A 24,832-nucleotide genomic window follows, 5' to 3' on the forward strand; every position below is an offset into this window, starting at 1 on the left:
ACTGGTGAAATTATCTGGCCCTAGTGATTTCAGAAGATTTTAAACTCTTGAGTTCAAGTTCTTTGATACTTATAGGACTGTTCCAGTTATCTGCATCATCTTGGATGTGATTTGGTAGTTTGTAGGTGTTGATACATTGGTCTATTCTATCTGTGCTGTTGAATGTTGTGCATAGAGGTATTTGTAGGTATACTTCATTCTCCAGTCAATGTCTGTGAAGTCAGTCATGACATCTGCTCTTTTAGGTCTAATGTTGATACCTTGTTTCTTCTCTTTTTATATCACTTGCTAAAGGTTTATCAATTTTATTGATCTTTTCAAAGAAGCCAGTTTTGTTTTCATGTATTTTACTCTATCATTTTTCTTATGTCAATTTCATTGTTTTCTGCTATTTCCTTTATTTCCTTCTTTGGGTGTTTGTTTTTTGTTTGTTGTTGTTTTGCTCTTGTTTAAATTGGAAGCTTAGATTATTAATCTGAGACCTATATATATGCATAAGGGGTGCTTGGGTGGCACAGTTGGTTAAGCTTCCGACTCTTGGTTTTGGTTCAGGTCATGATCTCAGGGTCCTGGGATCGAGCCCTACATTTGGCTCCATGCTCCGCACGAGTCTGCTTGAGATTCTCTCTCCCTCTCCCTCTGCCCCTCCCGCTTGTGCACACACATGTGCGATCTCTCTCTCTCCCTCAAATAAATAAATAAATCTTTAAAAGAATAAAAAAATAAATAAAATATGAATTTAATGTTACATACTTCCCTCTTGCTTCAGCTGTATCCTATGAATTGCAATATGCTGCACTTTCAGTTTCATTCAATTCAGTGTATTGTGTTGTGGTTTTTGGTTTTTTGTGGGTTTTTTTGCCTTATTTTTAGGGCCTGTGGGTGGCACAGTGGGTTAAACATCCAACTCTTGATTCTGGCTCAGGTCATGATCTCAGGGTCACGAGACTGAGCCCTGCATTGGGCTCCAGGCTCAGCAGGGAGTCTGCCTGAGATTCTCTCTCTGCCTTTCCCCACTGTGAACGCACATACTATCTCACTCTCTCTCTCTCAAATAAAAAATCTTTAAAAATAAAAGTGCCTTATTTTCTGTCCAAATGTTTCGAGGTTTCCAGTTATCTTTCTGTTCTTAATATCTAGTCTAATTCCATTCTGATCAGAGACTATGACTTGAATGAATTCAATTATCTTAAATTTGTTAAAGTTTGTTTTATGACCCAGAATATGGTATATCTTGGTCAGTTTTTTGTGTGCATTTGAAAAGAAGATATGTTCTGTTGTTATTGGGTAGAGTGTTGTGTAAATGTCAATTGAAACCAGTTGGTTGATGGTGTTTTTCATTTCTGTATCCTTGATTTTCTGTCAACTACTTCTGTTAGAGAGAAGTGAAATCTCCACATATGTTTGTGGGTTGGTCAGATTCTCCTTTCACTTTTGTCAGTTTTTGCTTTATGTATTTGAAATTCTCTTAGGTGCATAAATGTTTTGGGTTGCCATGTCATCTTTGTGAGCTGTCCCTTTTGTCACTATGTAATTGTAAAAATTAATTTACCCCTAGAAATTGTTTGTGCTCTTAAGTCTACTTTAATAATTACTTTTCTTAGATTACTATTTTTTTTTAAAGATTTTATTTATTTATTTGTGAGAGAGAATGAGAGAGAGAGAGAGAGAGAGAGAGCATGAGAGGGGGAGGGTCAGAGGGAGAAGCAGACTCCCCGCCGAGCAGGGAGCCCGATGCGGGACTCGATCCCGGGACTCCAGGATCATGACCTGAGCCGAAGGCAGTCGCTTAACCAACTGAGCCACCCAGGCGCCCCTTAGATTACTATTTACATGGTATATTTTTTCTATCCTTTTAGTTTTAAGCCATCTGTATCTATTCTTTGAAGTGAATTTCCTATAGGCAGCACATACTTGGGTTATTTTTTTCAATCCATCTGGCACTCTGTTACCTTATTGGTAAAGAAAGACTGTTTACATTTAATGTAATTAGTAATATGATAGAATTTCTATCCAAATGTAACATTTATTTCATTTGTTTTCTTATTCTTTTATATTACTATTACATAATTGTTTTCTGTCTTGTTTTTTCATTTCTCTTTCCCCTTCCCTTCTTTTGGGCTTTAACTTTTTTTTTTTTTTTTTTTTTTTTTAGCATTTTAGTTTATCTGTTAGGTTTTTGACTCTATTATCTGTTTATAGGGATTACAGTACTTATATACTTACCTTTCACAGTCTAATTGGAATTTGTATTGACCACCTTACCACATACAGATCCTTGGGCTCTCTTGTTTTTTGTTACAGTGTCTTATGTTTTGTACTTACATACATTGAAAATCTTATAATGTTAATGATTTCACTTTCAGTCATCAAATATATTTTAAAGAACTCAACAGAAGAACAGTCTGTGATATTTAGCCAGAAAGTTACCATTGCTTTTGTTCTGCCTTTACTGCTGCCCCCTCCAGTCTCACGTCCCTTCTTGCTAAAGAGCTTCCTTCAGCAATTCTAGCTCCTGTCTGCTGGCAGTGTGTGATCTTTGTTTCTATCTGAACATGTCTTTATTTTAGCCTTATTTCTGAAGAATTTTTGGTGTTTTTTTTTTTTTTTAAACAATTTCCCTTCCGAATTTTGGTGGTGTTTTTTAAGATTTCATTTTTTTATTTGAGAGGATGCAAGAGAGCACAAGCAGGGGGAGGGGCAGAGGGAGAAGCAGGCTTCCCGCCAAGCAGAGAGCCCAATGCAGGACTCAATCCCAGGACCCCAGGATCATGACCTGAGCTGAAGGCAGACGCTTAACTGACTGAGTCACCCAGGCGCCCCGTGAAGAGTTTTTTGTGTGTGTTTTTTTTTTTTTAACTGGATATAGAATTCTGAGTTTCTTTCAGCACTTTAAAATTGCTATTTTACCTCCTTCTGACCTCCGTGGTTCTGATGAGAATTCTACAGTCATTCAAATCCGTGTTCCTCTGTAAATAACATTTTTCTCTGGTTGGTCTTGAGATTTTTTTTTTTGTCTTTAGATTTCACCAGCTTCATCAGGATATGTCTGGGAGTAGATTTCTCTGGGTGTGTCCTGTTTGTGGTTTACTAGGCTTCTTAAAGCTGTCCTTGTGTATCTTCTGCCAGATTGGAAAAGTTCTAGTTATAATTGGTTTCAAATTGTTTTGTACACTATAGTCTTGTTCCTTTTCTTGTGGAACTCCAATAACACGACTATTAAACCTTTGGCTTTGTCCTACATGTCCCCAAGGTACTTTCTGGGTTTTTGTTGTTTGCTTTTAACATGTTTTTCTCTGTTTTTCAGATCGGATAACTTCTGTTGACTTCAGTTCATTGACTCTTTCCTCTGGCATCTCCATTCTGCTATTGAGACCATGCAGTGTTTACATTTCCTGTTCTTCTGAACTAAATTTCCATTTGATTCTTAACTTGTATTTCTTTGAAACTTTGCATCTTCTCATTTGTTTCAAGGGTATTTTCCCTTCTTGCAGCATTTTTACTATAGATCCTTTAACGTTATCAGACAATGTATGTGAAATTATCACATCATGCACTTTCAATATCTTACAGTTGTATTTGTCAGTTAATCCTCAAAACACCAGGGAGAAAATGTTGTCAGGTGGTTCCAACTCCTGTGTCATCTCGGCCTTGATGTTTGTTGATTATCTTTCCTAAGACGAGTGGAGGTTTTTCTGATTCTTTGTTTGCTCTGTTTGCGAAGTCATTTTGGATTGTATCCTGATCACTTTGACTATCATGGGCTGAGTCTCGTGGGAGTCCAGTGTATAGCAGCGCTACTTTTGCTGAGGAGGCGCTCAGCCTGGAGGATGGATTCGGCTCCTGAGTTCTGACCAGGCTTCTGCAGGTTGTGGTTTCCGGGTCCACGTCCTTTTTAAGTCTGCCGACCTGTGAGTCCGTCAGTGGCCAGTCTGGACCCTTCCTTCAGTTCTCCAAGTCTTTGATTCAGGGTCAGATCCACACGTGCACAGGTCAGGGCTGAGGCCAGGGATTTACAAACAACTTATCAGTGTGCTTTCCCAAGCTCCTCCCTGTCCACAGTCTTCCTGCTGTTTTCTAGCTCTCAGAGATCCCGTTTGGTCCCCAGTCGTGATTTGACCTTACTTACCCAACTCTGCCACACACCTCCTAGGACTGCACCTCCATATGGAGCCGAGCACTGAGAAGACAAAGGAGAAAAGCAGTAGGGGCCTGCCCACCTGTGGGGCCCCAGCTCTCCCAGCAGAAAGGACCATAAGCCTCAGGATTGCTTGGGGGCTGTGGTGCAAGACTTCAGAGATAATACCAGAAAGTGGGCGATTCCTCCACTCTGAGCATCAGGACACCCTTCTCCCTCCTCAGGGTGGATGAGAGCTCCTGGGTGCTCCGTGTGCACCGGCGGCTCCTTCAGGGTTCAGGCCGCAGTAAGTCTGGGCTGGGCAGAACACAGGTGAGATGGTACACGCATGTATCATTTCAGTGTTTCCTCAGATTCCTGTCCTCTTCCCCAGTCTGCCTGCTCCTGTTTACTTTCCACAGCCCTCTGCATTCTGCCCAGATTCTGGAAAGGCCACCCACAGAAAACCTGGTGGACATGCTCCCTGTTCCCTTTCATTTTCCTGTGCTTCCTCCCAGGCTCATTCCTGGACTGTTGGTCCTGGCTTTGCAAATGGTCAGGCAGCATCAGGTCACGTCAGCTCTGTTTGTGCTTCAGGATGCATCTTATCAAAACTCTCCTCTAGATCCCCTGGGTCAGAGAACTGGCTTCACACCCCCAGGTTGTCTGGGACTCTAGGGGCCAGCCTGGGCACTCCCTCTATGCCAGGGGCAAAAGAAGGCACATCCTGGAAGTGAAAAGCCCTTGGAAACTTGAAAACTTATCACATAGTTACGGTTTGTGCCATGGATACCCGCCATTGGATGCCACGGCAAGGGACTCCTGCAGGAGCTTGGGCTCCGCGCTCTGCCCACAGAGACGTGGCAAATCGATTTCACAGACCCTTGCAGGCAGCACCCTGCCCAGCCCCAGGAGAGCTACTGCGACACTCTGCTGGCAGGGCCCAGGGGGCAGCCAGCCTTGTGTGGGCGCCAGGCACTCCTGTGTGTGTGCATCTGCATGTGCCACCTGGCTGTAGCCCGGTGGTGCAAAGCCCCGAAGCCCCAGGGCAGCTGAAAGACGGCCCTCTGGCAGAAACTGCACCCTACAACAAAGGGCACCTTGAAAGAATGAGTCTGCCCCCAAGAATTCGAAAGCATGGTGCTCTCCCTCACTGGAGAAGAGGTAGCTGAGTCTCAGCCTTGGTTTTAAAGAGAACGGTCTCTGGGCCCAGCCCTGCCGCTAACCGGCTGCGCTCAAGCTTGGCAGTGTGCCATGGGGTGCAGGACATGTCTGTCCCTGGAGCTCTCACGACGGTGTTTGTCACCAGGGAGGAGGCAGAGGCCCAGGGGAAGGAAGACCCTGGCCCCTGGTCAGTCCGTCCCAGCCACAGTGTGGAGTTGGTATCTGCCTACCTATCTTGGCACCCTTATCAGAGCCACACTTGGCTGAGTCAGTCTGGGTGCACCAGAGAAGGCTCCCCGATCTCAACTCCCACAAGTGGCGTGAGAAGAGCTCACATAAAACCCCGGCGTCCACGACGTGGAATGACGTCCTCCATGGCCAGTGTTGGAAAAGCACCTCGTCAGCCCCTGGGTGGCTGATGAACTACAGTCCACCTAGAGAGGATGTAGAAAGCAGTCTTGGTCGGGTTGGGTGTTCATGGTGGGCACGTGTAAGTGGCCACCCACACGGAAATGAAAATGGCTATGTCCTTAAGGTAAGGGAGCTCTGAGCAGCCAGTCGGCCTCCAGCAGGGCCGACCTTGGCCCCACCACATGACACGGCCCAGCTGGCCATCCTGGGAGGCCAGGAGAGGCAGGAGAAAGGATGGGGAGGAGGAGGAGAGGGTGAATGTGGCGGGCAGAGGCCGCTCCACACGGCTCTGGGGTCACTCCCTGGGGAAGGCCGTAAATGGGAGAGAGAAGCCTCATCATCTGATGGCTGCCCTTTGGGCCATCTGAAATGCTGGTCCAGTGCTACGGACTTATGTGGACACCTCAACCTCCAGGAAATCTATTTTCCACATCCACGTATGTTAATTTTTATGAGCAGGTTTTACTACGTTTTAGAATGATCTTTAACAACTGAAAGTACCAGCCCCTCCTCAAAAGGAGAGCAGTTTCATCCTCTGATTTTGCACAGGTTAGGGTTAAAGGCACTGTCGCTGAGAGCTGCTCAAACTAATTAATGCATTTGCTCCCTACAGGGTGAAATTGAGTTTTCAGATACATTTATAAAACGATGTGCTTGATTGCTAAATATTGCGTTCTTGAAGCTATTTTTCCTAATATGTTGCACGGTATGTACAAGGTGAGAAATTATTTCCCATGAAGAATTGACAGCGAAGCTGCAAATGTTTGATAAACTCCGTGCTCATACACAGACACACGAATGTTTTATTATACGACACGTTGATGCCTGGGAAGGGAGGCGCTGGTGGCGTGGCCCGGGCTCCCGGTGCAGGTTGGGGCTGGCGCGGGAGCGTCTGTGCCTCAGGGAAGCTCGCGCAGACACCTCTCACCCTGGTCCTCCAGGTCCGGTACAGTTCCAGGCTCTTCTCCTGGAAATCTTGGCGGCGTCCCAGAGAACAAACACGGACTACTTCGTGCTCTCCCAGGAAGGCAGGCGACGGGCCTCGGCGACGGGTCTCTGCACCGGCACGGTCTCCCTCCTGGCTGCTTGTCTAAGACCGACGCCCCGAAATTGCTTCCTCCCCACGTCATCACCAGGCCGCCGGCCGGCCTTCTCTTTTTTTGTTCTTCTTTTTGTGTTTTTGTTTGTTTGTTTTTAAGTGAGGCATAACAACAACAGCAACAATGATAATGATGAACAGTTTGATTCCAAAACCTGTTCTGAAGAAATCACAGTAAACAGAGTGTGTTTGCCTAAGGAAACCCTCCGAGCAATCACCCAGTAACACAACTGCATGTGCTAATGAACCCAAAGCTGTTAATGTGGTTTCTTCAGTTAAATTGATTCATGAATTTTGAAGAGAACATTATCTAATGAATTTTCTTTGAATAGAAAGCAATTAAAAGGACAAATCAGTCTGATTAACCCCAAAGTCACCCTCCTGCCACAAATGGTGTACAGTTTGAAATTATATCATAAAAAACTAGAGCACATTTGCTATCTTTTTGCCCTCTACTAATCCATGTAAATTAATGAACAACAAAGTTAATTTCTTTGATGACCCTGTTCTAGGATCACCTGGATTATGCTGATGTTTAATTTGCTTAATGTTATAATAAAGACTAAACAGATTTTTTTTTCCAGTGAAGTGATTATCATTCCGTTCAGTTAAGAAGTGATTTTTATTATTTAACATGTATGTAAGGGTGTGTTTCCTTTAAGAACCAAATCGCACTTTGCCGGCTTGGCACCGAGTGTAATTAGTCCCGTTACGGACGCACTCCGGCCGCCGCTGCTCCTGGAAGCCTTCCCTTTGTTGTCGCCACCGAGGACTCCCGCCCCCGGAGGGCTCGGTGCCCCCACTGTGGGGGATGCCGCTCCCTGTCCAGTGCTCCTGGTCCCTGTGTTCCCGTTGGAAAGACAATAGGTATCGATTCACACCAGCCTCCTTCACAGCCTGGGAAGCTGCTCTAAAACCTGGAGGCTGAGGGAGAGAACGTCCTCGTGCATTCGCCTGTTCATTCCTGCAGCAGGATGAAGAGCAAATGCAATTTGATGTGGTTAGTCAATTAAAATGGGAATAAAGTTATTTTATTTTTGCTGCCCTGTTCATTACAGATGCCTGTAGCCAAGGTCACCACCAGCCCCGTGGACAATGGTGTTTGGCATTCTGAGCCTGATCGCTGCTGGATGTGGGCAGCTAGCATTAAGTCATAGCCCAGCCCGGGGCTTCTTGTCCCTTCTGTGTCCCAGCTGAAGTTGGACATTAACCAGTGGCGTAAAAGGTTCTGAAGTCAGTAGGCAGGCAGGGCCTTCTGTGCTTAGTAATTGAGCTGCTTGTGAATTGACCCACGCAGGTCCTGAAAGAGAGAGCATCACGCGGTCCCACGTGGAACCGGGGGAAGATGGGAGGAAGTTGCAGCTCTGGGTGCACAGCTGTGGGGTGCCCGCAAAGGGGCCAGCCCGCGCGGTGCCGGGGACATGCCGATGGGACCATGCGTGAAGGTCGTGCTTTAATTGAGGGTAACACCTCTGTTTCTGTGGTGTGTTTTCTGTTTCGGGACTGGCAGCTCTTTACATCGGACCTGTGGGAGCCCTTTGTCCACATAACGTCATTCTGTGTTCTGCCTTTCAGATTCATTCACCGCACAGGTGTTGTGGAAGCTGCTGGAGGCTGTGAAATTTGGAGACACGGTTTCTTACCAGCAACTCGCAGCCCTGGCAGGCAACCCCAGAGCAGCGCGGGCAGTGGGCGGAGCGATGAGGAGCAATCCCGTAAGTTGCGGTCAGCATGATGTCAGCTTGGCCGCAGTTGGTGGGTGGGCCTGAGCGCTGCGCTCAGGGGCCGTGTGAGGTAAGCGTGTCCCCCAGGCAGCCGGAGCCACGCTGGGTGGGGAGGAGAGGAAGGGCTTGTGATGGCCCCCCCAACCAAAGAGGCATGGGGGTCACTGGTAGGTCTGTGCCCCTGCCCCCCGTCTTTGGTGAGGGTGATCAGGAAGTTTTCGCACAAAAGCACCCCCCGCCATGCATGTTGGAACCACAGGAGCCCCTTGTCAGAGGCAGTACCAAGGAGGACAAAGCCTGGAGGAACTGTCGAGTGGACATTCATTCGTCCAGTAACTGGGTGTACAGGCTTCCTCGCAGATGCAGACACTTGTCTAGGGGCCAGGCCTACAGCCGGAAACAAAACAGACAGGCTGACGGTGTGGAGCGTCGCTCAGAAGGAGACACATCCCGGGGTGCCTGACCCTTAGGGAGGCTGGAGATCTGACACCAGGGCCTGCGCCTTGGGAACAGGGGTGATTCACCGCATTTGGGCATGTCTTCCCCAGGGGGTGGCTCCGTCTCCAAGCCCTTTTGTGTCCTTGTCCCTCCTGTGCATGTGTGGCTGGATTTTGCTGAAAGGGAGATTCACTCAAGGCAAAGCCTGACTCTCCAGAGGAAGGGCCTGTGTGGGGTGGCCGCAGGCCTGTTGTCCCCAGGAGGACAGAGGACACACCTACGCCTGGACAGCAGGCCGTCCTGTCTCAGCACGTCCACGTGAGTGGGGGAAGAGGCCGTGGCATGGTGCCCCCATCCACAGAGCAGCCAGGTTCACTGGGGGACCCTGCACAACCGAGTGAGACCCGGAATATTCCTATTGTTGTTAGCCCCGCCAGTGCCCGGCCGGGGCCTGCTAGCGCCTCTGTAACGATTTCCTCTGGACCCGTGGGAGAGTCTCTGATGTGATAGAAGCGTGCCATCCTATCAGGAGGAGGATATAGGACCATCACATCCTGGGATAGGAAACTACTAGATCAGATAGACCTCACTTTTTTTAAAATTGCTGTAGCTTTGCTGTATGTTTTCATCCCTGTTCACCGGGGAGAGGCAGCGATCGCACCCCCCACCCCCCCACCAGATGCTGCTCGGTCCCAGCTGCCTGAGGGCAGAGCCCCAGTGTTTACAAGACTGCCTTGTTTTTGTCTAAGAAGCGACCCCGGCAGGTTCATAGTGGATCGCATGTCTTGTCCATGTAATCTGGAGAGTTCTCTGCCGTATCGATATCCCAGACGGTCAGGAGCAGTGTGTGGTATGGACAACCGGTCCTGCCCACCTGGACAACCGGTCCTGCCCACCCCACGCCTCTCTGCGCCCCGAGTCCTCGGTGACGGTGGCTCGTGAGCCTGGCCACTGTTCTGTTTCGCAGCAGTTGTGTTTTTAGCGCACTGTGGCCCACTGTGTCCTCCGAGTAGTCCCCTCCACATGCTAAGGGCACAGGGCTTGCCGTGCATGCGGCGTGATTCTGAATCAGATCCTAGAGTGATTTTTTTACGTTTCCCGCTGAAGTGTGAACCGCTGCATTCCTTGGGAGGGCCCCCATCTTCTCCCAGGTGTTGAGCACCTCCGCCCGGGATAAAACGACAGCTGGGACGCTGGGGGACGCGGCTGCATGTCACGCCTGTGAGAAGCGCGCTAGCAGCTAACAGGGCTCTGCCTGGCTGTCCACGTCCCGCGGTCGCCGTGTCCAGGGCAAATTCTCCCTCGGTCCCAGATCTTCGTCCTTCCTGCAGGCCAAGTGTCTACTCCTCGTGCCCTTTGTAGAGAGTGGCTCACTCTGCTCGCTCCCGGAGGTGAGATTCGGTTCCCACTGGTGCCCCGCCCCCCCTGCGCGGGGGCACACCTCCCGTTTGGTGCTCTGCAAACACGCGCTGCCGGGGGCGCACGGACGGCGGTGGCCCATCGCCTGCCTTGCGTGCTGACAACAGTTCCTCACTCTGTGCCGTGGAGACGCCGTCACTGTTCAGCGATCACGCTCGTGGCAATATTCAGAAACATTTATTGTTCAGCAACCAGCACGACTGTCTCCTCCTGCTATTAATCTCTATGAATGTCTCTGTTCAAATATGGCCCCAGTCACGGAAATTTATAAAATCGGATCTCACAAGGCTTAAAACTCTAATGTCCATAAAGTCCACGTATTGACATCCCTGTCTCGTGCCCAAGTGGAGAAGGGCCGTGAGGACACCAGGCGGGAGGACCGGGCAGGCTCCCGGCCCCGCTTCCCGGCGCCCTCCTGTGCCCACAGCCACCAGGCTGGAGGCGAGCCCTCGGGGCCCGTCCGGGGGTCTCTCTTTCGCTGGGCGCTGCACACGACTTGTCCGGACCCCTCGGCCTGAGGTGGTGGCAGAGGCGCTGGCGGCTGCAGGCGCCTCCCGAGCTTCAGCTCGGCTTCCCGGGGAGCCCCGCAGACCCCCAGGGGCTCCCTTAAAGTTAATTTAACATCTCCTTGGTATGGACCGCCGAGCATCCAAGAGGCGACCCAGGAACCTGGGGGAGAAGGGGGCCCTGGCCGGGGCCTGGACCCACGACCGACGTGGCCGTCCCACGTGGGTGCCCCCTTTCCTTGGCGCTGGCAGCAGGAGGCCCGGCCGCACAGCCCATGCCGCGCTCCAGCGCCGACTGAGCATCGTGGAGACGCACTCATTGATAATCTCTCTCTGTTTGGGCTGAATAGAGCAATTGTGCATTTCAGGAAGGAGAGTGAAAAATGGGTTTGGAATGTGGCAAAGCACCACGAAGCGGGTTGTGCATTAATTCCTTAGGTGGCTTGCAGTGAACACGAGCATGTGCTGATTCACTTTACAGCATTTGCCGTGGACGTGGGTTTCTCTTCCCCACCAGGGGAGGGGATGGCTGTCGCCGTGCGGGGGTCTGGTCCCATCCTCAGCACGTGATTTTTCCAACTTTTCCACAAAGAACTCGCTATAGCGCCCAGGTGAGCCGGTTTGGCAGCCTTCCGGAAGGTGCGTGCTCCCACCCACCATGGAGGAGGGTCCGTTTCCTGGTAGATCAGATGGAAGACGCCTCATGGGCACCCCCCCCATAAAAGCACCCTTCCCTCCTCCTCAGACGGAATGTGCTAAATGCAGTTCAAAGGCAATCGATACATCGCACAGAGAGTTTCCCCACTTTTTTCTAAACAAACGCATTCCTGAGGAGTTAGTTTATTCACAGATTGCCATGAGCGTTAATGACCCCCCGAGTCTTGTTCTGCCAGTCACCCAGATGGCTGTTGATAAAGATTTAGCATCATGTTCTAAGTGTCAGGGCTGTCAGTGGGGCTGAACCATTTGACCAGAAGAAAAAAACGCACAGGGAACTATTGATTACAGCTTCTCCATGTCACTTGCTCACCAGGATTTAGGTATTGATGAGGCCGCGAGTGAAAACAAGCTCTCTCCCTTGTGGGCTACTACCACGAGAACAAAGGCGAAGTTGGGAAAAATATTCAGCCAGCTCCAGAATCAGAGGGATTCCGTTATTGATTGAAAGGCCCCTTCGTGTTATTTTTGTTGGAGACAAATCTATGGGTTTGGAAGTTTTATAGCATTTGAGAAAGGGTCTGTGTAAGTGATGGATTCACGTATTGGATGAATTAGATTTCACAGCATGAAGATTTCAATGCAGCTGTGATATTATGAGCTGCTTGGTTATTGATAAAAATTACATTTTATGCAGCATGGGGCTTTAAAGGAGAGGGTATAAGAGGGTACGGATCCTTTGAAATGTCCTTAGGGCTCCAATAAATTTTGGCAGCTTTCGTTATTTTAGTAGTCTGAATCTGCCACCAAAATTAACACAAACAGAAGCCATGTTCCCTGTTTCTAGTAACAAAAACAGCACGTCTTCGGTGAGTCCCTGCTCCCCATCGCTGCGTGCACAAGGTGAAGCCTGGCCGGGGCGGTCAGCATCCCTGTCATTCCGCGACCACCGTGCTATGGTCTGCGTGACATGCAGGGCTGGAGAGTTCCTGGGCCACCTTTTGTAATTCCACAGCTCGGGGAGCAGGGCAGCAAAATCAAAGCACACTCGTGAAGTCTGCTCTTAAGTAGGAAAATTGAATTGGAGCCTAAATGTTTGGGAGCCTAACTTGAATTAAATCTTTCTCTCTTCATCAGTCAAAGCTTAAGTTGTGTATTATCTGATCATGTCCTCAGAGCAGTTACTAATGTGACTGTTGTATTGCATCAAAACCCTCAATCAGAGTCAATATTCCATCCTGAAAATTGTCGGCTTCTCCTTCCAACATGATGGGGATTGCAAGCTGCTTGCGGGGCTGGGTAGTGGTGTCACTCTCAGTCCGTGAAGTGGTGCTGGGAGGAAGCCACGTCCCCCCCCCCCCAACCCCCCCGACCCCGCTGCTCGTCCTCAGACCACCCTGAGACTGCATGCGTTCCCATGGCAACCCAAACTTCTGGTCAGAATCGGAACGTGTGTGATGTGGGAGAAGTCAGGTTCCCACCACCGAAGCCAGATGACCTGCAGGGCTGGCCAGCACCCCAGGCCGTGCCCAGCAATCCGCCTCGGGCAGCTGGTGTCACGGCGAGAAGTATGGGCACCGGGTCCTTCCTCCGCTGAGCTGGAATCCTCTTTGCCCCTACATTGCCTGTGGACTTGGGCAAGCAATGGAATGTGCCCCGGGGCTGATCATGCCTGGCCTGCGGCTCGTCAGGGACACGTGCTGGACCACACCAGCCGCAGAGCATGCTGTCCCCGGGGCCCTGTTGAGTGCTGCATCTGGGACGGAACTGGGGACCATGCCATCTGCCCAGGGACAGGTGCAGCTTGGGGCCCACTGAGGGCACGCGCCAGGCAGGTGGGTGGTTTGTGTGGCGAGCTAAGACAGACGATGGCCAGAGGACGGCCAGATACCACAAGAAGAGCCTCCAGGTATGTGTGCTCAGCCACTCTTCTAGAAACTCACCCAACTGGCGACTGGTCGCTTTGTCCAGCTCAGGTCTTTGGAGGTGGAGCTTGGGGGTGGGTGATGCAGATCTTCTTTCTGTTGAGCTGCGGACCCAGTCGAGGGAGACCAAGAAGCCCTCACCCTCTGGGCCCCTGTGGGAGTGGCCGTTTTCTTCACAGGACCCTGGGGGCACGGCAGCCTTATGTGAGTGCACCCAGAGGGGCAAGACGGGGGCCGGACGCCGAATGGTCCCTGGTACATCCTGTGTCCCAGGGTGGGGTCTGCTGAGGAGCTGTGCCCTTCTTCCTGCCCCAGCTCAGTCTCCGGAGCTGGGCCTGCTCCTGCAGTTGGTGCTCACTGGCAGTTCCGTTCTTGTGGAGCTGTGCTCTGCACGATGCTGAGAAGTGTCACCCAGCACGTCCTGGGCCTTCAGTGACTGACCCCCTGTGCCCCTTCAGCCCAGTCGAGATGGAGCCACTTCGGAATGAAGGCTGATTTACCTGGGACTCCTGGGCAGACCCTTTCCTCAGAGGCTTGAACTCTGCTGAGAATCCACTGTACCTTCCGTCCTCGGAAGTCCCTCAGGTTCTAAGTAACTGCTGGTTGGGATCTTTAAGCAAAATGACCATTCATCTGCCAGAGCCCCTGCAGTGGGAACACCACGTGCACCCTTCTGTTGAGTGGCCCAGGCGTGGGGCCGTCCCTGCTGTGCTGTGTGCTGCCCACGGAGGGAGCTCCACAGCCCAAGACACACTCCTCTCCCCTCTGTACCTCCCATCCCTTTCCTTTCCTCCTGTGTTCTGGGCCAGCTAAGAAATGGATAAAGGACATCCGGGTATTAGCTTTATTAGGATAAAGGCTAAACTAGAGGTGGTATGGCCCTGGTGGGCTTCCCAGGAATTGGCCTGGAATTAGACCCCACTGTGCTGGAACCAGCCCTAGCAGGGGCAGGTCCTCCTGACTACATCTGTGCTGTGGGGCAGACAGCAACCCCCCCCCCCCCGCAGGACCTCTCAGGGTGCTGAGCTGGGCATTCTCATCCCTTCCTCCCAGGATGGCTGGTCAGTGAGTCTTCCTCCCCATGGGGGGTGGACAAGGCCAGGCATGTCCCTCCTGACAGTAGGTGTCCTGCCATGTGGAAATCAAAAGCAAGGGCAAGGCTCACTGTGCCCACTCTCCACAGTGGACTCCATCCTGAGAACAGACACTGAGCAGGTCTGCCAGTGGGTATCCTTGGAGCGCCTGTCTGTAGAGCCCAGGCCATGGGAGGAGGACCGAGGCATTCCCCTGGGGGCAGCTGCTGCAAAGGAGCCTCCCACCTCTGGAGAGAACAGAGGTCTCCTCCCCTGGCAGGATTGGCTCCCAGGAGTGTGTTAGGTAGGGTTGTTGGCCTGTGTGTGGCTGTGGGAATCATGTCCCACCCATGTGACCGTGACCCCCACTGGAATCCAGCACCTGTGAGCCCGGGCATCCAGTCTTAGATGTGGAGTATGAGACACCCACAGATCTGCACTGTGGCGGCTCCAGGCAAGGGCAGAATAACTTGCTGGGCACTGGGAGAGGGTCCTGTTGTCCTTGGGGCATTCAGTGTCTGCTAGGGAGACCTGCCTGCAATTTGGGCCCTCCTCCTTTGGGGCTTCAGGCCAGCCTGTGCTTCCCGGGGACAGCAACGTGCTGAGCTGCCAGTAAGTTGGATTGGTGGGGTTTGGCGGAGGCCTGAGGTGCACAGAGCCCTGCCTGCACCTCTTTCCTGGTGACGCACAACTGCCCCTGGTCCCGGCAGTGGGTTCTTTTAACCATCAGTTGGCTTCTCTTTGTAGGATTATGTTTGGGTTTGTTTTCTTCGTAAGGTGACCTTGCTTTTAGTGAAGCCGTTTTGTTGGCTAAGGTAAGCACCTAACCACCCAGTTTATCTCCAGAGGTGAGAGGCTATTTGAGATGGGTGGAGGGGTGAGGACGAGTGTGGCCCTGGGTCTGGAGTCCTGAGGGATTGTGGAGGTGGGTGGTATCCAGGGGTGGGTGGCCACAGCAGTGGCCACTCAGGTGAGAACAGGTGAGGACTAGAGCTTCTCCAACTTGACAGGTATCCCGGGACTGACATCCCATGAAGCAGGGTCAGCAAACCTTTCCTATAAAGGGCCTGATGGTAAATAGTTTAGACTTTCAAAGCAGCCACAGATAATATGGCTGTGTTCCAATAAAACTTTATTTATGAAAACATGGGGACTGTAGCAGCTGGCAGCCCATTTGCCAATGCCTTGTTTGAGTGCGGTCTTCCCTGAAGGTTCCTGTCACTTCTCAAGATGTTTGACCATTTTGCATCCCATCCCATAACTTGGAAATGTAATTTTGAACTCGGTAAGCATCCGTTACCAATTTCTTACCAGTTTTCTCCCAAATCCTAGTGTAAGGGGATTCTCTGGAATATGCCGTATATTTTCCTTGGGGCATTGTGTCGCTCCTTGGGCCAGACTGAGACCCTCAGAGACCCAAGGGGTGCACAGGGCTGAGACGGCCAGCTGGGGACCTGCACGTGGCTGAGCCCCTCTAGGTCAGTGGTGGTCAGGGGCCTTGCTCGTGACGCAAGAGACCTCGTTGGCCCAGCACCCCGACTGATGGTGGATGGCTTCCTGTTTTCCAGGTGCCCATCCTCATCCCGTGCCACCGAGTGGTCTGCAGTAGCGGAGCCGCGGGCAACTACTCCGGAGGACTGGCCACAAAGGAGTGGCTGCTGGCCCACGAAGGCCGCCTGGCAGGGAAGCCGACCTATCCAGGGGGGCCTATCCGGCTGGAACCGGGCGCAGGGCGCAGGGCGGCCCCTCCAGCCCCCAGCCGGCTGGCCGGGATTGAGTACGTGCAGGAGTCAGCGTGTGAGCGAGGCTGGAAGTAGCAATGTGGTGGCGCTGCTATATTAAAAGAGCTGGACGTGTCCTGAGGGATGTGGCGTGTGTGTTCTCTCTCGTTTTTACATTTCACAGCAGAGCGAGTTCGGAAGACCGGCCCTTGTTCGTAGTGAGTGTGTATCCTCGCCCTGCTCTTCCGTCTCTAACGTCTGTCGGGCCAGGGGAGCCACTGTCCCGGAAGGCGGGCACATCGTGCCCCGGCCCCCGCACAGGCCTGTCGCAGTCCGCGGCCGCGTGTGCCCCTGAGAAGCTGGCGCCCCGGCCCGCGCCCCGGCTCCCTGTCCTCTCAGCCATTGAGGCTGCCGGCCGGTGTTTTCCACTCACACCTTCCCTAAAGGCGAGGGGCCGCCTGGAAATGGTGCTCACGGAGGTTTTCCAGCTTTGCTTTTCTTACCGCCAGAAAAGCTAGTGCAGGAAGCGTCCATTTTGCGTTGTGTCGGCCGAATAGAAAAGAACCACCCACCAGAGCGAGTTGGGAAAACAAATAGCTCTTTGAGGTGGGTTCGGTCGCAATGGCTCCTTTATGGGGGTCTTGCCTCGGGCCCCGGCCCTCTCCCGACACCGTTGACCTTCGTGTGCCCTGAACAGAAGGTGACAAGGCTTGCCGACCTCTCCTCCCTGGCACCCCAAGACCGAGCCTGGAAGCCAGAGGTCACACAAGAAGGTGGGTCAGCTCCTGTCCCCGGGGGCAGTCCGGAGTATTTCCGGCATCTTCCACAGACGTCGGTCTGACGCTCCGTTATCCTGTTGTCATGTTAGCTTTATAACTAACTCTACCCGAAAAGCATAAGGGGAACTTGTAGCTCTGCATGTGGATAAATAAAATAGAGCCTATGATCTATGGAGAAAATAAACTACACCCCACTGTGCAGTAGAAAGCTGTATTTTTGTCAGTGGTTCCTGTGACGATGGAAACCACAGTCGCGAAGCTCAGGTGGTTTGTACGTGTCACTGAACACCGGGGCAGGTACACAGCCTGTGATGGGCACAGTTCGGGTGTATTTTATATTTCATGTTAACACCTATAAAAGAACAAGTACCTGACGTAAACAGACTTCTAGCTTTTCTCACCAGTTTGCGATTTAATATGTCCTTTTATCACATCAACAAAATTCTGCGTTTTTCCCCTCAAAAATAAAGTGCTATGACCATTACTGCATCATCTTCTGATTTCGCTCCTTCTCCGTGCTTCTGTCTTGGAGCATGCCGTCCTGCTCCCACAGTGAGCTGCGTAGAGGTCTGACTTCTGGACAGACCCCTGAGCCGCCTTGCTGCATCAAGCCTGTCGGCAAGCTTCGAGAACTGTAAGCACGGTCTCTTGGCATCTCCATGGGAGAGCAGAGGGGCTCGTTCCTGGGTTTCTGACGTGTTGGGAAGACGAGTGTGGATCTGGGGCACATTTTGCATTGGGGTTCTGAGGAGGTGGTTGTGTTGTAAATCCCGTAAGGAAAATGCTTTTCTCCAGGAACTGACGGTCACGGAGAAACATGATCACGCTCTGCCGTTCTGCTCTGCCCTGAGCAGAACAGAAAACTGGTTCTCAAAAGCAGGTTCTCCTAGTGGGCCTGGGTGTGGATTTCGTCTGAGTGCTTTCCAATAGAGGGCACCATAGCAGTGCTCTAGGGCTGTGGTTGGGAGACCCCCGGCCACTACTGTCTGTCTAAGGGTGGATTTGAGAGTGGGGACAGGGTGGAGCTCTCCGAGCTGCTCTGGGTTGGTCCCAGGGAGCACGAGGCAGACCCTGGTGATGCTCCACGTGTCCCATGCCACCCGCCTGCTGGGCACGCACAGGCCACCTTCTGGGCCGGGAAAGCGTGGGTCCCTTACGTGCCACGTGTCTCCCACTGCCATCTCCAGACCCCCAGGTGGGCTCCGAGGGAGGGCCCGGGGCGGGACAGCCACCCGCGCACAGCCTGCAAGGGTCCAGCCCCCGGCGGGGCTCAGCCACGTGCAGTGGGAGGTGGCCCTGTGGCTCCGCGTGGCCCGGCTCCGCCTGTTTGGGTAGTACACAACTGCGCTCTGTTTGTTGTCTCCCAGGGCTTCCTTGGCCCTGTCAGAACAGGCTTGATATATGCCCTGAGGTTCCTGCTGAGAGAGGCAGCAGCCGGGCTCTAGCCGGCGCGGCCATGTACCGCTCCAAGGACAAGCTCTGCAGAGGCCGACATGAAAAGCCAGCGCCGGTCGCCTAGAGCCACCGCTGCTCAGGGTTGCAGCACCGTTCGTGGAAATAAAGAGGAAAAGGAAAGGCACAAAGAAATACAAAAATATTTTCCAAATAAAAGGAAATGTCGAGACAAGAAAGCTGTGTTCTTCGGCCTCAGCCCCGGGTCTCCTGCACCCATCAGTTTCCCCTAACATGCAGTGCAGGGGGCTTTGAACGCTGACGTGGAGACCCGCGGGCGCGGGACCACTGGCTCCGCACAGCAGCTTGGCCGGTGTGCGCTGTTCTCCCCCGTTTCCAGAGACCGAGATAATGAGAGATTCAGAGACAGTATTTGTGTTTGCAGAACCACCCGTCCATGCTGCAGATGCCCTCGGCCAGGCAGGAGCCCAGGGTTACAAAGGGTGGCTGTGTTCTCCAGTCCCTTTTCCCACGTGGACCAGAAGCATCAGGGAAGCCCACCCTCATCCACCGTATCCTGTGGCTGCATCGAGGGACCAAGTACCAGCACAAGTCTGCCTTCTGCCTGCCCAAAGAAGAAACACCGCAGTGTAAGAGTGGGGGCTGGATGGGGGCCGTGGCAGAAGGCTCCAGAGGAGGTATGGACTCCATGGGATTGGCTTCTTGCAGTTCTAGATACAAAGGGCGCGGGCAGGGCACATTCAGGAGGCAAGGAGGCTCACCTTGCAGGTAACCTACCTGGGACTTCTAGTTCCTACCCAGCAGACGCACTTAGAGAACAACCCGCATGTGTCTCGATCATTTGCCAGAGAGGGAAGTCCTTTCTTCCCGAATGTCTTTGGGTGCACGTTTTCTTCCAAGTCTCCCTGCACACCGTGCACTCACCCAGAATCTCCTTTTTCGAGTGGCCAGGCCTGTCCAGTGCAGGTGTGTTTATATTGAAACCATTTTTGTTTCTTAACCCTTTCATGAGCAACAGCGTTATCCCAGAACTTACTTCCTTTAAAATTGCGATATGAGAATAAAACCCTGACAGGGAAGTTGCTTAAAAACCTAAGTGGTGGCTCAATCCCGCGGGAGGCCTGTGGGGTTTGTGTGCTGTTTCCAGAGGACTTGTCCTCCCTGCGGTGGCCCTGGTGGGGCGGACAGGCTCTGGTGGCCATGTCTCCTCCCGCTCGGCACCCACGTGCCCCACCTCGGCGGCTGGCGCCCGCAGCTGAGACCACAGACAACAGTGCCGGCTCAAACCTCCACCACCCTGGGAGCAGGCAGGACGTCACAGCTGAATCGACGTGAAAATCGTTCACTTTAGAGCTTGCCAAAGATCTTAGTGCGATTCTGGTTTTAAGCCTCATGTAGGAGGACTCTGAAGTGATAATGACTTAATTTGGGACACACAGGAAAAAGTGTTATTTTACTCAAAAGATTACCCCACATGACCAATCAGGAAACTGAGCCTTGCTCTGTGGTCTGAGCGCCGTGATGTGTCTGGGAATCCGAGTGCGTCGTTTGGGTGTGTTTTCTTGCTGCCGTCCCGGTGGTGGGGTCATGGAGAGAGGGCAGTGGGGGGCCCTCGGTGGGGATTTCTCTTTGTTTGGCCTCCCTCAGCCCATGCATGTTTTTTTTCTTTTTCGTTCACTAGCATTTGATTGAGAGTTCGTGTTTAGGAGGCTGAAGCCCACATCAATTTTGCCTGTTATCAGTTTGAAAGACGTTGAGATTTAAACAGAGCTCTGCCATGCAGCCCCGTCTGTCCTTCTGTCTGTCTGTCTGAAGGAAAGGGGGTGGCAGTGGAAAGCCGGGCCCGGAGCCTGGAGAAACTGCAGGTCCCGACACGTCTCTAAGCAGCTGAGGGCAGCTGGGCAGAGAGCTCGGACCCCATGGCTCCAGCTGCCGACAGATGAGCGTGTCTGGCCTCTATCAGCCGGTCGGCTCCGTAGGGTGTGTGCTGGGCGGGTGGGGGGTGAGGCCTGGGGCAAGGCCCTGGACAGCGCGGCGCGGCTGGACGCAGAGCCCAGCCTGACGGCGCCCGGACTGATGAAAGGACGTCATTAACAAGTCTTTAAAGTTTTCTCCATGCTTTTTCATTGAGAAGAGCCACAAGAGAAAAGTTCTGCATGGACACTAGTTAAGATTGATCGTGGAAAATGCGGCGCCAGCGTTGTAGGGCACCTTCAAAGAGCCTCGCACTCAACACCGTGTTTTGAGCCACCTTTCCAGGTTACTGGTGAGTGGAGCTCGTTTGTGGGTGTGGGTGCTCGAACGGAGCAGGTGGCCCTGTGTCTGAGGACGTGAGGAGGCGCTTCAGGTGGTCATTGTCTTGAACTCTGGTGCGGAGGAAGGGGAGAATCTGCTGCTCCTGGGGCTGAAGTTATTCTGCTGGCTTCCAGGTATCCTGCTGGAGCGGCTTCTCGTCCGTGCGCGGTTCTCCCCGAGAGGCACCGTTCCTGGTGACGGACAGAGCAGAGGGGCCAGGGACTTAGTCCCATTTCGTTCCTTGCCTCTCGGCGGCTAAGTCATCCCCCAGCAGGCACACACACCGAGCATACACACACCTGAGGCTTTTCTTAAGTCTTCCTGCTACACATCACTTTTGTTTGGTTCCCAAACACGAGCAACATGTTTGCTTCCAGATTGGTTTGTTGACTTAAATTAAGAAAAACCCAGCTGGAGAAAATATCAGTGTCCAAACATTAAGCAACATGTGATATTGTGCAAAAAGTATTGCTTTTGCATGTTTTGATTGCCATAGCTACGAGCAGAAGTAGACGCACATGTGAGCGTCTTGGCAGGAACTCAGGGGCAGGTATGCGGCGCCGAGCTGCTCGCTCCAGCAGGCCGTTTGGGCCCTGGGCCCTGTGGGAAAGCTCTGCAGCCCGGGGCCCTCCCCAGCCCCCAGCCGTGCCTCTGAGGAGCCTGCAGAGGGGCTCTGCATCTGGGGGACCCACTTTGGAGCAGCCCCTCCTAAGAAGGAAAGGCCAGCCCCGGCCGTCTTTGGGGATTCAATCAGTCGAGGGCCCGAGAAAGCAGGGTGGGGAACACTGACCACCCTCACCGCTCATTTTAGAACCACACAAGGTGCATATTATGCAGGGCATGGTCTGCCGGGGAAGGGAGGCTCACGGGACAGAGGAGGCTGTGTGGCCAAGCTGAGCTCCCAGCACATTTTGATTCCATCCTTGTGAGTGGATTTCTTCGGGGAGTAAGACAGCCCCCTGGCAGAGTTAAATTCTGTGAAAGCTTGGAGATCCTTCCAGATAAAAGATACTGCATAAGTGTACAGTCCTGCTCCTGAACAGAAGTCCTCAGTGCCAAATGGGGGACAAGAAACTAGCAGCTCCCTCAGTGCCGGTCCAGCTAGAAGCAGCTTGACTGGGGCCCAGCACATTCTCAGGATGCTTCCTTTGGAGGCCCTGCTTCCTCTTGATTCCCAAGAAGGGGGATTAAAATACTCCCAAGAGAAACCTCTGTGTGAGGGGCTGAGTCTGGGCAGAGCCCTCAGCGTTGTTGCTGCCGTATTGACCCCGCTGGAGAGCCCTTCCTGGATGTCTCCTGGGCCTCCGTGCAGTCAGCCCTCCCGAGCACTGTGCCCTACAAGGGGCGGGGGAGGGTCTGTGTTGTCTTGCTCACATTGCCCGAGTGCCCGTCTGTGGCTCCTGCACAGCAGGGAGCCAGACCCGGCCCTTCCGCCTGTTCTCACGGCTCCGGGACCCTTCTTTCCTCCTCTTTTCCCTCGGGTACTGCTGGGTCCTTGTCACACTGTCACTGTGCTCAGCCAGGGGTCTGGACCACGTGGAAGGGGTCCCGGCTGTGTGTCCCTGGGGGTGCAGCCCACAGCTCCCAGCACCTCCCAGGCAGCCCTCGTCCGCCAGAAGGAGGTGGTGGGGTGGGGCTGCTTCGTCCCTGTTGCGTTGTCACCAGCACGCGTTGAGAGCGGGGTCCGAGGCACGTTGAAGGATGAGGGCAGGAGCATCAGCCCAGGAGCAGCCCAGGAGCAGGGAAGAGGGCTGTGGCTTGCAGCATCTAACCCAACACCTGCCATTTGGATGCACCAGCCTGGGGAGCCCACCCCTTTGCTACACTCAAATTCAAACCTAGTTTGGTTAGGTATTCCTAAAATGATCTCTTCCCAGGAGTTTTGCTGTTTCCAGAATCTCCCTCAGGTGGTCTTCTGCACCATAATTTGGACCATCTTTCATGGGAAAAGGGCCTTCGTGGCTTCCTAGACTTTGGCTGTGATCCTCCTGCCCGTGCAGCCTCTCCAAATGACCCATCAAATGTACAGGACAGCTCAGGTCTGGGCTCACAGGTTGCCTCACCCAAGGCCCTTGCCAAAGGTGGCAGAGCCATGGCCATGACCACACCTGACCACACCGTCCATCCAACTGGCCATGTCAGAGTCTCTGGGTAGGGGTGAGGTGGATGGAAGAGAAGCCATGAGGCAGACGTGGAACCTTCTAGAACATTCTGGAGTCAGCTCCCATAAGGCCAGTAGAAGAGCCATTGGCTGGGAGCCAGCCCTGCCAACTCCTTCTGGGAGTTGATCTGGTCATGGAATGAAGAGGCCCACGGTTCCCTGCACCCAGGTGCACAGACAGCCTCCCACTTTGGGGCAGGAGGGCAGTGCCTTCCCAAGATCCTGTTCCACTGTGGGTGGTGCTCAGAGCCACTAAGCCCCACTCTGGTGGGTCACTGTCCACCTCCGGGGGCCCCCACAGCAGGCTTTGGTTCCTCCCTCAGGAACTACGTGGAGAGCAAGCAGCCATCTCACACACGGGGGCCTGTGGGATGATGTTCCCACCTCCTGAAGGCTTCTCCTCCCTAGCCGAAGCCCTCCCTCCTTGCGGTCACCATCCTCCAGCCGTGCCTCGGAGCATCTGAGCCTGGCCAAGGCTACACCCAGGGCAGAGAGTGGTCCCAGAGTGACCCGGCCCCCAACCCCGTGCCTCCAGAGGTCATGGAGACCCAGTCCCTGCCTTGGCTCTGTCCGCTGACCCTCTGACCGCGTTCGGACACACTGCCTCCACGTCTCTGTCAGGATGGGTGGCAGGGTCTGCAGATGTCCATGTTGATCTTGAACTGGAAGTACAGGTCGGAGGGCCCTGTGATTCAGCTCGCTCAAGGAGGGCTCTCCCAAAGGACCTCAGTCTGCATTTCTCAGGGCACCTCCTGGCCACTGGAGGAGGGGGCTGAGTTCCGGATGGTGTGCAGATGGTGCAACTTCTCTACTCTCACTAGGAAAGGCCTGCAGCAGCTTGGCTCACAAGGAAGCGTGGGGATCAGGACGCACAGAGGCAGCCCATGCACACCGTCATTCCCTGGGCTCCCATGCACATGGACACAAGGCAGGTAAGGGGCAGCAGGGAGCCCAGTGAGGGGAAAGGCCAGGGTAGGGGCAGGGAGGAGCAGGGTCCCCAAGCCAGCTCTGTCCTGCAGGCTTCTGGTCACCCCTTAGCGGCTGGACTTAGTCCAGGACTGACCCTCGGTAGCAGGTCCAGGTTTTCTAAGGACACGAGCCCGGGATCTCCTTCCTGATTCAGGGATCTCAGGCCTGAGTGACCATGTGCCTGGCCAGCCCCCTGGGGACACTGCCAGTAGACATGGGTCTGCCCTCGCCAAAGCGCTTCCCAGCTAGGTGCAGAAGCCAGCGCCAAGCCTGTGGCACTTGCCCAAGACACCAGGGCATCCCCTGTGCCATCTCCCCAGTAGGACCTTTCGGCTCGGGCCGTCGGCTATGGACTGGTCATCAGGTAGTGAGTCTGGAACGTTCAGAGTGCAGGGAGTGTCACTGGCAGCTCACTGGACACCGGCAAAACTGGCGCTGAGCCCAGTAGGAGGAAGCAGACAGTGCAGCCGGCCTGGGAGAGGTCGGGACTGGCTGCCCCACAAAGGGGCAGCCTCTTTCAGCCCCCTTCAATGCTCTCCTCCAGGAGGGGGGTGCACCTCTTCCTCTCTACCTTCCCTCTCGTGGCTGTGCCCAGCTCTTGACCAAGGCCCCATCCTGTTAGCATGTGTCTGCTGGGATGCTGCTTCCCTCCTGGGGTGTGTTTGCATCTTTCCCTGACTCCTAGAAATGCCTCGTCCCACCCTCTGTGGAGGCAATGTCGTGGACCCAGTGGGTGAGGGGCCCCGGCCGTACCTCCCTCTTGCATCACACCCGTGCTCTGGGCTCCGGGGCCGTAAACCAGCCCACCAGCGAGGTGCTGGCTGCGTGCAGCATTCAGTTGGGGCTGCTCATGAGCACGGCCTCCCCAGAACCTAGAGGCCAGCACTGGCCAGGCCACCCTGCGCCCCACTGCCTCTCAGCTTCAGTGGAGCTCGTGGGTGTGCTTGGCCACAGACTTCAA

At 53.3% G+C, this 24,832-nt stretch overlaps 1 protein-coding gene across 1 annotated transcript in view; it reads left to right on the forward strand.

The window, feature by feature from the left end:
- Positions 1–16,310, forward strand: part of MGMT (O-6-methylguanine-DNA methyltransferase) — a 290,335-nt gene extending 274,025 nt beyond the window's left edge. Inside the window, 3 exon segments of the mRNA XM_021703854.2 lie at positions 8,367–8,506; positions 16,102–16,237; positions 16,240–16,310. Of these exon segments, the coding sequence (XP_021559529.1) occupies positions 8,367–8,506; positions 16,102–16,237; positions 16,240–16,310 (347 nt within the window).
- Positions 16,311–24,832: the final 8,522 nt, after the last annotated feature.

Source organism: Neomonachus schauinslandi, chromosome 6 (assembly GCF_002201575.2).
Source record: "Neomonachus schauinslandi chromosome 6, ASM220157v2, whole genome shotgun sequence".
Taxonomy (NCBI): domain Eukaryota; kingdom Metazoa; phylum Chordata; class Mammalia; order Carnivora; family Phocidae; genus Neomonachus; species Neomonachus schauinslandi.